The sequence below is a fragment of the Labrus mixtus genome, chromosome 9 (genome assembly GCF_963584025.1).
Source record: "Labrus mixtus chromosome 9, fLabMix1.1, whole genome shotgun sequence".
Classification (NCBI taxonomy): Eukaryota; Metazoa; Chordata; class Actinopteri; order Labriformes; family Labridae; genus Labrus; species Labrus mixtus.
In genome coordinates this window covers 26652270-26668356 of record NC_083620.1, presented here as the reverse complement: position 1 = coordinate 26668356, position 16087 = coordinate 26652270, and the positions used below count along the sequence as shown (strand labels likewise).

General features: G+C 40.9%; 1 protein-coding gene across 1 annotated transcript in view; it reads right to left on the bottom strand.

The window, feature by feature from the left end:
• LOC132980832 (spectrin beta chain, non-erythrocytic 4-like) overlaps positions 1–16087 on the bottom strand; it is a 71753-nt gene that overhangs the window by 42147 nt on the left and 13519 nt on the right. Inside the window, exons 5-22 of the mRNA XM_061047179.1 lie at positions 13984–14075; positions 13753–13833; positions 13368–13483; positions 13087–13199; positions 12641–12828; positions 10727–10844; positions 10361–10519; positions 9266–9568; positions 8803–8953; positions 8459–8595; positions 7753–7902; positions 7091–7459; positions 6786–7000; positions 6540–6677; positions 3847–4087; positions 3578–3736; positions 2656–2786; positions 2343–2568 (exon numbers count right to left, since the gene is read on the bottom strand). Coding sequence (XP_060903162.1) covers positions 2343–2568; positions 2656–2786; positions 3578–3736; positions 3847–4087; positions 6540–6677; positions 6786–7000; positions 7091–7459; positions 7753–7902; positions 8459–8595; positions 8803–8953; positions 9266–9568; positions 10361–10519; positions 10727–10844; positions 12641–12828; positions 13087–13199; positions 13368–13483; positions 13753–13833; positions 13984–14075 — 3087 coding nt within the window. The remainder of the gene's footprint in view (positions 1–2342; positions 2569–2655; positions 2787–3577; positions 3737–3846; positions 4088–6539; positions 6678–6785; positions 7001–7090; positions 7460–7752; positions 7903–8458; positions 8596–8802; positions 8954–9265; positions 9569–10360; positions 10520–10726; positions 10845–12640; positions 12829–13086; positions 13200–13367; positions 13484–13752; positions 13834–13983; positions 14076–16087) is intronic.

Here is a 16087-nt window from a genome sequence, read left to right as displayed (position 1 = left end):
GTGTTAGCATGCTAATGCTAGCGATCTTTATTATGCTCGTATCTTCACACTGCATGTAAATTTACCTGAAATGAGCGTGATCTAGAAACACAGTTAAGCAGTGAGTACAGTATGTTATTCTTCTTTTCTCTAGTCCCTCAATTAAACAACTTTTATACGCGAGGGGAGGAGTCAGCCGGCCGTCCGGGCGATGTAAACAAAGTGAAGATAGGACTCTGAAAACTCTGAAAACATCACAGACAGTGGGACTCGGGTGTTACACCCATTGTAGACAGTCATGACTCACAGAGTTATTTTCAGAGGAGATACTTGATTTATACATTTAAGAGTGAAAAATCACATATAAAGACTTTAAGGAATATATTCTAGTTTTGGACTGTGGATAGAATAAAACAAACATTTTGAAGGGATCTCTTTGTGCTTCATGAAATCTATCTTTCATTTGATGGATCTATAACGAGAGGTTATTTTCATTTGACATTTTATGAGAAGGCAGCAGTTTGTTGATTAATTATGTTCAGAACAGAAGATTTAGAAAAACACTGAAGATATAACCTCACTGATGCATTTGGCCTCTGGATACAGAGAAACTAAAACTGAGGCAGAACAACAGAGAGGAGAAGAGAGAGAGAGAGAGAGATCTATGGCCTGGAACGTCTTTGATACTTATTGAAGAAGAAATGCCACCCCCGCCCCGAGGCTTATAAGAAGAGGAGTCGGTTCCTGGTAAAGATCTGTTATCAAACAGAGGGAGACATTCTGGCCAACACACACACACACACACACACACACACACACACACACACACACACACACACGCACACAAACTTTGAGTCAAGGGCATCTCTGCCTGTGACATTTCCGATTAGAAAAACAAACCCCTGTGCATGTGATGCTGAGAGCAAATACAGCAATGCAAACTGCAACCCCCAGCTCCCGTGTGTACTTCATGACACAGGCTGCTCTGTAGAGAAATCTACTTCAATCTTAACAATATGACAAAATGAACAGCTTCATTCCAAAGGCAGCCGCTTTAAGACGCTATAAGGGAAAATCCAATTTAAAGTACTCTGATTTATCTTAACTGAAGAGGGAGTCCTAATCCAGCTGAGGTCAAACTGCTAATAAAACTGTATGTCCACTTTAAAAAGGTCCTGCCGGCTTTAATTGCTTTACACAAACGTTTGGATCTTTCATTTCTATGCTTACTTAAGGGCTGCACTTCAAACAATAATTCTCATTTTTTAAAGAACTCCAATGTTTACCAAATCAATTGCCACATTATCTTTTGTAAATGTGAAGTAGTCCCACATCTACTGTTGCTTTAATCAAATCCTAATTTACATCAAAGTGTATTTTCAAACCGAAAACTGGAAAGGTTCTTATAAATCATGGACAGAATTGAGTAAGTCTATACAAGCTTGTTGACAGCATCATCCTGGTGACGGACACACGGGTTCATAGACTTGAGCAGAAAGGCATTTATGGTCAGTTTTCTCCTGCTACACCTCGTCATGAAGCCACAATGTAAATCTAAAGTTACTGAATTCTGCTGCCAGGACAGCCTCTGCTCTAATATCACATAACACAGAGGCACTCTCCACAACGACACCTGCTGACACACACATACACACACAGTACACACACACTCTCCCTCTCTCTGTGACTCTCTCTCTCTATCTATCTCAGAGCGACTTCTGCAGGGCTAAGCCGGCCACACCCAGTCCAGGCAGAGGACAATGTTTTGCCTCTGTCGATACACCGGGATGTTAAGACGATGAGACACGGCTCGACTGGTCGTTCTTTCAAAGGCTTACAGTTAGACGGAATAGGAAGAGTTAAAGATGTGATTTTTTTTTTTTTTACTCTCTAAAGCCATCGCTCTATTTCTCCCTCCCCCCCTCATTGTGCACCCACATTTGTTTGTAGATTTTGGTGTGCAGTATATTACTCCTTTCTGTTTCTCCACCATAAGAAGAGAAGATCGGATTAAAAAGAAAAAGAAGAATGAGCAGAGTAAAAAGGAGGATTAGTCTCTGCTTTAATAGCAGCGGAGAAACATTGAGAAACATTACCTGAAAGCAAAGAAGTAAAAAAAAAAAAAAGAGCCCGTAGCTGCTTTCATCTGCATAATGTTAGAAATGTCTAAAAGGTGGTAAAAAAAAGATGGAGTTATTTACAGTTAGCAGATTTAAGTGATGTGAAAAGGCCATTTACTGGATAGCCAGTTACATATTAAGTCAGAAGGAACATACATGAGGACCAAAGAAATACATCTTAAATCATTGCAAAAGCTTCATCAGCTGTCAGCAGACCACATGCTCAGTCTGGACTCGTCTCACCTGGTTGTTGAGGAAGGACTCGGCCTGTTTAACATCTCGAAGGAACAGGTGGAAAATATGCGCCTGGACCAGAACCTCTCTCCTGCTCTCCCACATCTCCAGGAGTTTGTTCCAGCCGACATCCAGCTTCTGGAGCCACTGCTGCAGGGCGGCCTGGGGGAGAGGAGCCTCCTCTGACTCCAGCAGCTCATTCATGGCCTGCAGGCGCTCGTAGTCCTCTTCATACCTGCACAGAAATCCACAACTTCAATCAGTGTCTGATGCATGCTGTAAGACATGTTAGGAACACGTCAGGGATCTACTAGTCACCCACCGTCCGATCTCCTCCTTTAGGGCAGCATGTTTGTTGATGAGTTTCTCTGCCTCCTCGAGGTCGTTGGGCAGCTGGTCTGAGGCAGCAGAGGTCTGAGTCTGGACCAACCAGGTGAGGAACGAGTCCAGGTCCTGGCAGGATAGGGGAAAGAACATAGATGACTTTAATTACATTTTAATAATGAGGAGAATGATTGCGCCTTTTTAAAACATTATAACAATTTTTATAGTTTTTTTTCTGATTCAGACTTTGATTATTGTGAAATTTTAGCCAGTAAAAATGTATTTTGATGTGTCTTAGGAGGAAAATAATCCTTCAAACTATTTTCTGTATAACATCGCTAAGGTTTCAAACTTTCATAAACTTGTTCAAAGGCTTTATATGCGATTTTTTTCATCCAACAGATGTCGCCCTTGAGCACCAGCATGAAACCAAAACAACTCGCGCTGCATTGTTGTGTTAGCATGCTAATGCTAGCGATCTTTATTATGCTTGTATCTTCACACTGCATGTAAATTTACCTGAAATGAGCGTGATCTAGAAACACAGTTAATCAGTGAGTACAGTATGTTATTCTTCTTTTCTCTAGTCCCTCAATTAAACAACTTTTATACACGAGGGGAGGAGTCAGCCGGCCGTCCTGGCGATGTAAACAAAGTGAAGATAGGACTCTGAAAACTCTGAAAACATCACAGACAGTGGGACTCGGGTGTTACACCCATTGTAGACAGTCATGACTCACAGAGTTATTTTCAGAGGATATACTTGATTTCTATTATATTTAAGTGTGAAAAATCACATATAAAGACTTTAAAGTTTATGAAAGTTTATAAAATGCTTAGCCGTCATGACCGCAAGTGCAGCCGCCACCATCACCCGCTACACGCTATCAGGTGCCATTAAAACCAATCCTCCTGTGTACCTGTATGAAGCTCTGCAGCCTGCTAGCCACCATCAGTGAGTCTTCACAGCCCTGCAGGGTGCGTTTCAGCTCCTCCCACTCCACACTGATGCCATCAAAAGGAACGAGAACCTCCATGGCCCGGCTTCCGTGGACGGTTGCCAGATGCTCCGCCTCTTCCTACATTCAGAAAAGTGCAGGTTAAGAAATTAGGAATACCACAGTCGAACCCTAAACAACGTTTTCCCTTAATGTTTCTTTATTCAGTGTATTTTCCCATGATTCCCGACCTGTAGATGTAGGAGTTTGGGCTCCAGAACAGACAGGGCTCCCTCCATGGTGGTGAGCCGTCTCTGCAGAGCCAGGACTCCGCCCAGGTCGCTGCCCATGTACTGAGTAGCATCGATGGCTTTTCTTTTGTCCTGGATCTGGGACTTGATCTCGGCGCACTCCAGCAGGTAGTTCTGCAGGCGTAACATCGAGTCCAGCTGATCTTTCTTCTGCTCAACCAGCTCCACAATGCTGTTCCACCTGGTAAGATGTAAAAAAAAAAAAAAAGGCAGGATAGAGTCATACTGCAAGTGTAGTTTGAGGGGGATGAAGAGAGTGGGATGTGGTTCTGTGAAGGAAAAAATGTGTGATAGATAGTTATCATACACTGGAGAGCATTTTGTTTCAGTAATGTAAAGATACAAAGAATTATTCAGTAACAGAAATTTAGATTTAGGGTCAAGATTGGTTCATTTAACTTCATAAATATGCATTTATTTTTCTTCCTTTGTACAGTGATAAGGCTTGAAAACATTAGACTGTAAGACTACCAGCCTGTAATCATGTCCCTCTTAGTTCACCTAAATGCTGCACATGAAGAAAGTGATCGATGTAATCTGAATCAAATGATTTATCATCTGAAAAGTATCACAGGTAAAGGAAGTCAGACCAAAAGTCAAGCCTGTTTGTTTAGTGCTTACTTTTAAAAATCATGTCACCGCTATGTTGTGAGGACCTGAAATGACCGGACATGACCTCTTTTGTTTCATGTGAGGCTTGATTATCTTTGCCTCTCCGCTCTGCTGTGGTTTGAGCCCAGGCCTCAACTGTTTACCATATCGTCATACAATATGTTCCCCTGATTCTGATCCAGACAAGCACACCTCACTGCACCTCCGTTCAGCCAAGAATCACACACACACACACACACACACACACACACACACACACACACACACGTCCAAAGATGCATACACACACATTCAGATCCTTTGACTGGAATGAGGTAACGGCAGAGTCACTGCGAGGCAGACAGAGTGCTCAGCAGGCAGGAAATAAAACAGCTTGGTGACTATAACATCACATAGTAAAGTCGTCTTTTAGAATCAGAATAAAGCTTTATTAGCCAGGTATGTGTGCACATAAAGGAATGGGACCCTGGTGAACTTTACCCTCCATGTACAATAATTAAAGACTAAATATGAAACTATTAAAGAAGCCTTTATAAGACAATGAGATGATGAAAAGTAGCAGTCGAGATTTTTGGGGGGTTCTGTATGTGGGTGTGCTGCTTCTCAAATATGACACACTGAATGATTTGTTCTATTTATTTGTTGTATTTAAAAAATAATGAAAATATGCTGACATAACTCTGCATGATTAAAGTCATTCAATTAGTTATAATAATTGTTTTAATGCTTTTAAAATTCTGTATAAGCTTACGCAATGTGGAAGGCAGAATAAGTAAAGGTAAAAGATTAAAGATTGAGCTGTGAACACAGAAAGTAAATTATGTCTTTGTGCTTTATGAAGAAGGAATATTTCTACACTGGATCAGTACATTCTGAGTTTCTCTGTCGCTAATCAAAAAGATAATTAAGGGAATTCATATTTAACACATCTGTTAACAATAATCTGTAATCTGTGTCTGTATCTGAAGCAAGCAAAGACATGTAAAGTAAAGATCTTAAAACTTTATTTAATATGTCTCACACTTGAAAACATGCTGAGAACAGAGAAGTGTTTATTTTGTATGTTTCTTCTTATGTTTGCTCTCTGTTGGCAAAGTCCGAACTGAGGCAGCCAGCAGCACAGATGGCCACCCTGAGACCGACACCGCGTGCCAAGGTCACAAGACTCATGGACACCCGGCCGTCACGGGCTCTGCTGCCAGACATGACAGTGAATGGTCAGTGAATATTAGTGAGACACATATCAGAGGGCCGACCTGGCTGGACATCAGCGTAAAAATTAACATGTCGGCCAAACAGAAATTTTCTCTTTCTCTACACAATCTCTCTTTTCCTTCCTTTCTCGCTGCAGAAAGTAGGACAGAGATGTAATGAACCAATTCACCGTTTACCTACATAAGTCCACATGCTGCTCTCTGGATGCAGCACAACTCATGAAAATCTTTAAATGAATTTCTCTAAATACATGTGGAAATAAACATGAATCTTGTCATGCAGTAAATCATCCACACTCTCTTATTGTTGAGTGCCTTACTAATCAGCACTTTGGCAGCAGCTATCACTGCGTCCTGGCTCATAAAGACTCCTGTTGTTACTGATCAGATGACCAAACTCTCATTTTTAGCATCCGTTATAAATAGAGACAGAATGCACAAGGTACTGGGTGTTCATTCATAAACCCTCGTCTATATTTGGTCACTAGTTGTAAACAACTACGACAGATTTCCTTTAACGTTAATTATATTTTCTTCCTCTGAATTATGTTATTAATATAATTAAAGTGTGCTACTGTGCTTTGAGGGAAACACTATCTGTCTTTGGACTAATAGTAGGAACATCAGTAGGGGTGGTATTTACAGGAAGAGGGATGCGATGTAACAACAGCAGTGAAACTGAAAGTGAAGCATTAGGGTGTTTAATTGTTGTTGTCAGTGGAAGCACAAACAGTAATCAGAATGCTGGTTTTGGTGCAAGAAGCAGAGGTTGTTGTTGAAGCTAAGTTTGCTGTTTTGTTTCAGTACCTGGAGTTGAGGTGGTCCTGACATCCTCTGACTTCAGTAGAAGAAGGATGACCTCCATCCAGGAGCTGCTGGACTATCTGGTTAACGTCCAGGATCCTTCCCATTAGGCTGTTCATCTCCTGGTCCAGACTCTCAAACCTAGAAGCAAAGGGCATTGTGGGAAGTGATGGGACACTCTGTGGGTTAAGAGTTTTTGCATGCCAAAACAAATCTCTTCCCCCTTCTTCTTCTCCCCCTTTTCCTCACCTGTGTGCCACCACCTCCACGTCCTCCAGCTTCTCTGGGATCTCCATCTTGTCCAGCCACTGCTCCTTTTCATCAATCCACAGCTCGCAGGAATTGACCTCACTGAACATGCGGTAGACCGCAAGGGCATCATGGAGCCACTGCTGCCTGAGCACCGCCACCTCAATCACCTCAGTATAGAGCTGCTCCACCTCTCCCATACGCACCTGTGACTCCTGCAGGTAGGAGAGGGAAGAGTGACTAAAAACAACTGAAATGATGAATACTCAAATGTAAAACATCCATTCCCTGTTCCTGCTACACACCTCCTGTTCACGGTATCGCAGAGGCAGCGCCACCATGTGTTTGCGCAGCGCCACCACATGCAGTCGGTGTTTGTCGATGGCCTCGCTGACCCCTCTGTGTTTCTTCAGCAGCGACTGGGTGGAGTACTCATCGTGTCCGAAGTCTTCACTGGAGACCAGGCGGTAAGCGTCCTGCAGCCAGGCCACCAGGTCGTCCGTCTCCGTCGAGAACTGGAAATAGTTTAGCGCCTCCTGCAGGTGGCCAAGACGCTGCGCAGCCTGGTCCTCCAGACTCTTCCACTCAGTCTTCACCTCCATGATGCGGTCCTGGATCCCCGCCATGGCGAAGCTCTGCTCACTCAGGATCTGCTTTCCTTGCTTCATGGTGTTCTGGAGAAGAGGGGCAGGATAGATGCTTACCAGTGTTATCATTTCAGACTTTATGCAATAAAGTGAAACACTGGCAAATAATGTAACTACAGTTTACTCTCCTCTCTAAACTACAATATTCATTTAATTGATTTTTTAAAACTTTTATCAAACTAATCTTGCCAATAACAGCCAGAAAAAAACGTTTGATTGCGATAATTACTGTTAAACATTTGGAATATAAAAGTACGTCTCTACTGAAAACAAGCAGGGTGATGATCTTATAGCGCATGTTTAAATATCTAAACACACACCTGAAGCAGCGAGCGATGAGCGAGTAGTTCTCCTGCCAGCGTCTTGTGTTTTTGAAGTAACTTCAACACGCTGCTCAGGTCCTTCCCGTAACCCTGAGCTCCCAGGATGGAGCTCTTCTCCCTGATCCAGGCCTCCGACTCCTCCAGCTCCTAACAAGTGACAAAAAAAAACAAAACACACAAGACCATTATTCTTCTGAAAACAGAGTTTAATTAAAGTATGATAGATTTATTAATCAACACTTTAATATGGGCCTGTTGACATACTGAACCTGTATGGACAATGCTCTTAAAAATGTTGTCTTTCTTATTTTTACTGCAGTCAGGAACCAAAAACTTTAAATGTATGTAGTTGTTTCTAAAGGCAACAATAATACCAAGAATGGAGAACCCAACGATTGGGTGGATTTAAGTTCAAATCTGGCTTACTAACTCATTCCATGTCTTTGTTTTGGTTTGTTTAATCTCCTGATTGAATCCTTTTCTCAGGTTTTTGTTTATGTGTTTTATATCCTGAGTTTATTAGCCAAGTATTTTGAATTTTCTAAATAATATAAAAAAGTTTAACTAACTTTTTTACTGACTTACCTTACCACCAAACTGTTGGCGATTCCTGGCACAAGGTGAGTGTGAAAGTTGTGACATTGATTTTTTTTTTTTTGCAAACTTACAGAAACATTCATCTCATCTATTTGATCTGTCCTACCTGAAAGAAAGCCCACAGTTGCCTCGACTCTTCAAGCTCCGAGCGTCTTTTATCTGCCAGTTGTTTCAGCTCCTCCAAACAGGAGGAGACGTGGTTGACACGGTTACAGATCACCTGTGGGTCACAAGGTTGGTAGCCTGAAAGACAAAACACAGGAAGGTCTATTACCATAAGAACAAAAGGATAAAGCTCTGAAGATTAAATTACAAAATACCATTTCCCTCTCTTTTTCTAAATCATTGAGTGCAGCTATGTGTATTTTATCATTAAATATTGAATAAATAAATACATCAAAACTATACATGACACAGAAGAAACACGATACATGTGTGTAAACTGCATACCCTCTATGGTTGTGAATTTGAGTGCGGCAGTGTTGAGTGTCTCGACCCTCTCAGCCTGCGCACCAATGTCGGCTTCCTGCAAGCTGTGTTTCTGCAGCAGGTCGTCCACCTCCAGGAGATGCTTCCCAAAGTCCTTCGACAGCAGCTGGACCTGGGATGGAGATGATGATGGGAGGGAGAGAGAAAGAGAAAGCAGAGTGATGAAAGCGAACTTCAGTAATCCATTTTTACCTCTTTTTCTTTTTCTTTTCATCCTCCTTCATTTTCTATTGTTTCTTTTAATAATCAAAAACATGTAAATACATATATGCACTCTTTCTTCTTTGATTATCTGGATCTCTAATTTACATTTTTTACTTTCAGAGTATGAATGTTTCCCTCCACTTCTACTGTCTTTATCTAGCTACTGAATGTATGAAAGGGTTGTCTCTCTTGGTTGGTTTCTCTTACTAGCCTTCATTACCTGTGTGTCCTCCATCCAGTCGATCATGTACACCATGTCCTGAAAAGTCTTCTGCAGAGCCAGGTTCTTCTCCAGCCTGGTCCTCCGTCCGGCCACCAGCTCCTTCAGCAGACTCCACTGGCCCAGGATGTTCTCCTTTCGTGCCAGGATGCGTCGTATGTCGTAGTATCCCTCCGACTCCATCTCTGCACTCAGCTCAACCACCACCCCTATTCGCTCTTCATAAGAAGCTATGTCCGCCTCGATGGCCTCGTGTTTCTTCATTGCCGCCTCAACTGCTGGTAGGTCATAGCCAAAGTTGTCCTGTTGGCAGAGAGAAGAAAAAGAAAAACAAGATGTAAATGTCAGTCTGAATCTGATGGAGAATATCTACAGACATAGAACAAACACAGCTAGAACCTGAACTTCCACACAGAAGAACAAGACATCACAGACATTTTAAATGACATAAACACTATTCTCTAAAGCAGATTTAAAGTCTTTATATTTGATTTTTCACACTTAAATATAATATAAATCAAGTATATCCTCTGAAAATAACTCTGTGAGTCATGACTGTCTACAATGGGTGTAACACCCGAGTCCCACTGTCTGTGATGCTTTCAGAGTTTTCAGAGTCCTATCTTCACTTTGTTTACATCGCCAGGACGGCCGGCTGACTCCTCCCCTCGTGTATAAAAGTTGTTTAATTGAGGGACTAGAGAAAAGAAGAATAACATACTGTACTCACTGCTTAACTGTGTTTCTAGATCACGCTCATTTCAGGTAAATTTACATGCAGTGTGAAGATACGAGCATAATAAAGATCGCTAGCATTAGCATGCTAACACAACAATGCAGCGCCAGTTGTTTTGGTTTCATGCTGGTGCTGGTGCTGGATCAAAAAATCACATATAAAGCCTTTAAAGCACCCAGATCCTGGAATATTTTCATTCAATTATTAAACCAAAGTAAAACATTTGTCTGAACTTTATAACAAGGGAGGAAGTAGAATTAGATTGAAGCGGAGATGAAGTCGTGATGGAGCTGAAGTATGAGGAATACGTTCACATAATAAAACACTGTTTTAAACAGGGGTGTATCTGAGATCCGTACCTGAGAAACGAGTCTCTGGTTCTCATTGAGCCATGCTTGTCTCATGGTAGTTTTGTGGTCGAAGCACTGAGCCAGCAGCTCCAGCTTCTCCTGACGAATCAGCTCCTTACGTAGAGCCACGCCCCTCTCATGTTCTGCCTTTTCCAGCCTCTCCCAGGCCTGGATGAAACATGACAATGAAAACCTTTATTAGGGTTATTAAGGTAACTATAGAAAAGTAAGAAGAAGACAGAACAGTGATGTGTAAATGTAGCTATATGACATCTGGAGTTGAGCTGTAATTCTCACTGTGTTGCCTCTTCATTGTTCAGTAAAAGGTGAAATACTTCATTATAAATTAGAACACAGAGCTGGTGGATGCATGACCTTGTTGATGTCGGAGATGAGCTTCCCATCATGAGGCACGTAGGGTTTCTGGTTGTTGGCTCTGAGTTTGCTTTGGATGGTGAAGAGAAGGACCTCAAGATTCCCCTTCTCCTGAAACCTGAGCGAGGAACACAAAAACTTTAGTGAGTGAAGCTGTTTTCTCCTTTCAACAGTCCCCTCCTGTGTAGGACACGCTGACAACAAGGTCTTCCAACTTTTGCTGTCTTGTTCAAGGACACTCCAGTCGAGTAAATACTGGCTGACACTGGTTTGAGGAGTCCTGGTGAAGTGCAGTTTCTCCGCTCACTCTTGCGCTCTGCTGTCCAGAGTCAGGACGGTTTATCAGGGGGGAGACTCGAGTGTGTTTGTTACAGATTCAAACCAATATGGCAACATTTTCAGAACAAGTGCAGAGCCTCATTGTGAAACGGAAGACATTCAGGACCTTGGTTTATGATAACAAGACATCAATTTGTGATTTTAACTTCAAATGTGAAAATGGACTCTTGTGAAAATAGTCTGAGTAGGATGTCATGCGTAGCAATGTAGGCAACCATTATATTCTCAAAGCTGATGTCTGTGCATTAGGGCTGGGAAATATATTGAGTTTTTAAGATATATCGATATATTTTCAAACAAGATATAGGGTAAGGCAATATCGTTAATATGGATATAGTTTATGTTGCATTAAAATAACATTACAGAGGTGCCAGGTCACCTTTTTCTCATCTCACTGATGATGACTGACTGTCCGTCCCTCTTAACCCTGCTCCTCCTCTCTCTCTCTTTTATTGTATTTAAGGAACATTTTTATTTTATAATATTACTTTTTAAATTCACAAACAGCTAGTTTATTTTTCATGTGTTTTCACTGTTAATAATACATAAGGATATATATATCGAGTATCGCCTTTCAGCTAAACAATATCAAGATATGAGTTTTGGTCCATATCGCCCAGCCCTACTGTGTATGTCTCGGTGTGTCTGGCCAACAATACAAAACACTAAGAAAGTTTTAAAACAAATGTCTCAGAAAAATATCAAATCCTTACATCCGAGGTAGATCGAGAGAGCCAGATAAGTTCCAGCATTTAAAGAATTACTAATTAAAAGATAAGTTACAAAATGACGCAGGTTAAAACTCTTATCAGGTAATCATTTATGAACTAATTACTGTGATTTAAATCTCGTCTAATTAAATCTCCATGTTTCTGTGTTTCAGCTTTGGTTGGCAGTGAACAAGATTTTCTTAAGGGTTAAGAAATAAAAAAAACATGTGGCACCCTGCAGAATCATGAATCTGCATGCTCAAAGGTTTGACACATTTCTTTTTCTTTAACTTATGTATCACTGATTGCACAGCTCTGGACAGCTCCCCATGTCAATACTGTCCATTTACAACTCTGGTTTTGCACATTTACATTTATCTCCAACAAAGTATGTTGTATTTAATATTTTCTTAATTAAGACTAGTAATGCTTAGTTAAATCCTGGTTGTATATATTCACATTCTTAGTTTTGATATTTTTAGTGCTTATTTACTTTGTATTTAATATTATATTTTGTTTTTTGTTCATATTGTGTGTTTGAACAACCTGCTGCTGTAACGCCACAATTTCCCAGTTTGGGATCAATAAAATAATTCTATTCTATTCTATTTTACAGAACAGCCCTTTTCCACAGGCTGCACAGTTTCTAATTCTACCAGCTCTTTATCACTTAACACTAAACGAATGCAAATTAAAACTTTGTGCACAAACAGTGAAAATAGAAAACGTCTATAAACCTCTAAACGATGTGCTCTGCAGGACAGGACATGTATGAATGAATATGCATGATAAAGAGTGTTTGTGTATGATTAGTAATAAATGACTTAAATATCAAGATGTCATTCTAAAAGTTAACTGAACGTACTTGATGGGCTTCTCTATGGTGCAGTAGGTTGTGAAGGCCTGGAGCTGCTGCTGCACTCCCGTCAGCGAGTTGGCAAACTTCTGGTTGCTGATGACCGCGATGGTCTTTTCTATCCACTCCAGCAGGTCGGACGCCAGAGCCTCATAGCGGTTGACAATCTTCTCTGCCTCGATACAATTGTCGAGCACCTGAGCCGGATAGACAGCACAAGGTTGCGAACATATTTGGAGAGGAGTAATGTGATAATGAGTGGAGAAAAAAAGGTCAAAATGGGAAGAGAGGGATGCACAGTGTGAGACATTATGATATGCATTCTTCTTCTGTTCCTGCTCCTGTGATGAAGTGTTTCTTGTTATTTGGCTTGCTAACAGAAACGCTGGACTTTACATGGAGTTTCACTGTGCTTAAGCTGCGGAAAGTTTTTTTTAATTTTTTTTTTTTTTTACCTTGCCAACCCTCTTGCCCTCCACAATAAGAGCCTTCATTTTGGAGAAGTAATGGTAGTAGGAGACCACATAGGTAATGATGGACTTTTCATCTGGGTTCTCTGTGTTCACATCTGCACAACAAGGTGGTGGGAGACAGAGAGAAGACCACAGAGGAGTTGACTTAAGTTTGAGCAACACAGTATTAAGTATTAACCTCAGTGGTTAAAAATAAGAATTCTGTTTTAGAACGCCATCATGGATATTTCTGCATGTTATGTAATCTGACTGAACATGCTCACCTTCAGGGTCCAGGAGTTTGGTGAGGCCCAGGTGCTGCTCGGCGATGTTGAAGGCTTGCTGGAGGTTGTGGGTTGCATTGGACCGCGTGAGCTTGTGGAACTCTATTAGGTCAGGTCTGTTAGGCACAAAATGGTCACATGTCATGTTCGCATGGCTGTACTCCTCAAACTGCTATGTGGGTCAAATCTTTCCAAAACCATGTTTGTGGGATGATTTAAATCCTTCTGTAGATATTTGATTTAAGCTTTACTATTTTTTATTTTTCAGTAATAATCATTATAATAAGAAGAATAAGAATGATTATTATAACAGCTGTAAACTCACAACTTCTCAGTGTTGAAATGAAAGCATACTAATCAGTTGTGTAAAAAAAAAGGAACCTACCTGTGTCTGTGAATGAGGGCGTTGAAGGCAAGGCCGTCTCTCCAGCAGGTGGTGAAATTCTGGATGTTGACCTCAGGGTACCTGTGGCATGGAAGAATCTACAGTCACTCTAACTGTATACCAACATGTGGCATCAAACCCACAATTACACACCATGTACAGTAGGTTCATTGAATCGACGAAACATGACATGCAGTTTGTATCCTGTATTATTTTTGTGTGACTTCTCACCCTGCGGTCTTCATCTGGCACCAGAGCAGCAGGGCATCCTTTGCAGAGCGGGTTTCTCTGTTATCCTCCGTTGCTATTTTGATCACCTGGATCTGAACAAGAACACGGCAAAGCAGCACGTCAGAGTGTGTGAGAGAAACTGTGGCAGAGGCCTTTAACCTTCTGTTGTAGTTTTGTTCTTGTTATATCCCCGTCCTCCACTGAAGACTATGTCTACTTATTTGATGTTGAGAAAACACAAGTAACAAGTTTTTTGGGAAATCACTTATTTTTTAACTGTATAAATAATAATTTTATAACCTAGTGTCTAAATTGCCAGATTTTCATTCACTTTAAAGTTAATAAAGGATATCACAGCAGTTCCTCTGAGTCTTGAGCAGTCGTAAGAGTCTAAACAGCTGGAGGAGTCTCACTTTTCTCGTCTTCTGACTACTCAAAGCTCTTTTACACCGCAGGTCACACCTACACATTCACACCCTGATGGTAGAGGCTGCTGTGTAGTGAGACCATCAGTATTAACTAACTCCATTCATTCACATTAACACGCTGCATACACACAGTGGGAGCAACTTGGGGTCAAAGTGTCCTTCCCAAGGACACATAGGACATGTGGCTGCAGGAGGAACAAACCCCCGACTTTCCGGTTGAGAGACGACCGACTCTACCACTGAGCACAGCCGCTTCTGCATCTGCATCTGCATACATAACAAGGATGAAATGCTGTTCTCCCCACGCCCCAAGCATTGTGACATATAAGAACATGCAACATATAGACATATAAATATACCTAAAGACACACACACGCACGCACACGGGACAGAATTAACAGAGATGTCACACAAAGAGCAACAAGAGCTTTAGATTTAGAGTCATCACTACGCCTGATTATAGGCGACAGTGACAGGCAGCCATTCAACTGATCACATCACAGTGACATGATCCAAGGTAATTAGAGACATCACACCCTGAGATCAGCTGCTACCCATGATGTCAATGAGCACACACACACACACACACACAGTTACACACAATTACTGTAAAGAGCTGAATGAGGAGAAATTTAAATTGATTTAATCACAGTTATCAATGATCATCAATTTCTGCTATTATTGCACTTTCCATTATTTCTAATAAATCCTTAATCAGTGAAGTTGATCAACCCGATGACGTATTAAATATAATGTAAATCAATATATTTAACTTGAAACTCATGTAAAACCACAATCACACACAAACAACACGAGGACACTACAACGATTAAACTGATGTCAACTGAAGTCTTTTAATAACAGCCTGTTATCATCTGGTTCTTTAAAAACTATTGACCATCAATCCTCTCTCTCTCTCTCTCTCTCTCTCTCTCTCTCTTCCTGCCTCCTTCTCTCTGCCTTTGTGCAGTTACTGCAGTGCTTTCGGCCCTACCTGCTGACTGGACAAAGTAAACTCTCTTTCAGGGCAGAGGAAGGTTTGAAAGGGGAAAAGAAGAGGAGAAAACAAAGACAGGGAAAGAAGACTTGAAGCGACATGATCCTGCTCAGCCGTCTCTGGACATCAGTCCATCCTGCTGACTTTACAGTATCAGTTAGTTACCTGATAAACTGTGTGAAATGTACGGGGTTCTTTAATTTGAAAAGGAGATCAACTCTTCTTGTTTGAACATGTGACCCACACTGAAGCGGTTTTAGTTTCATGATGAGTTAGTTCAGTCATTAAAGTATCTTCACGTTGATTTAACAAACATGTTACGACTCGATTTGAAACATTACCAAAGCAAATCAAATTAATAACTTCTTGGTGTATTATGAGGCTGTTCCCTAAACTCAATAGGTTGTTATTTAAAATAAAAAACTGTGTTTTCTTTACTTTGTTTTGGGAATACCGGTTGCTGTATTTTGTGTCACTTCTAAATGTTTCAGTATGAAACAGTACATTTTGCTCCTGTTATTTCACTTTCCATCTTTATTTAAAATGAATTAATCTTCAGAAAATGCAAAGGGGTGATAATGGAGTTGAAGTGTCTAAAAATGTAAATTCTAGTTGGTGTTTTTTGTTTTGGATTTTGGATTTTGAACATTTCAAAATATCAGAGAATCAAAAAAGTTTT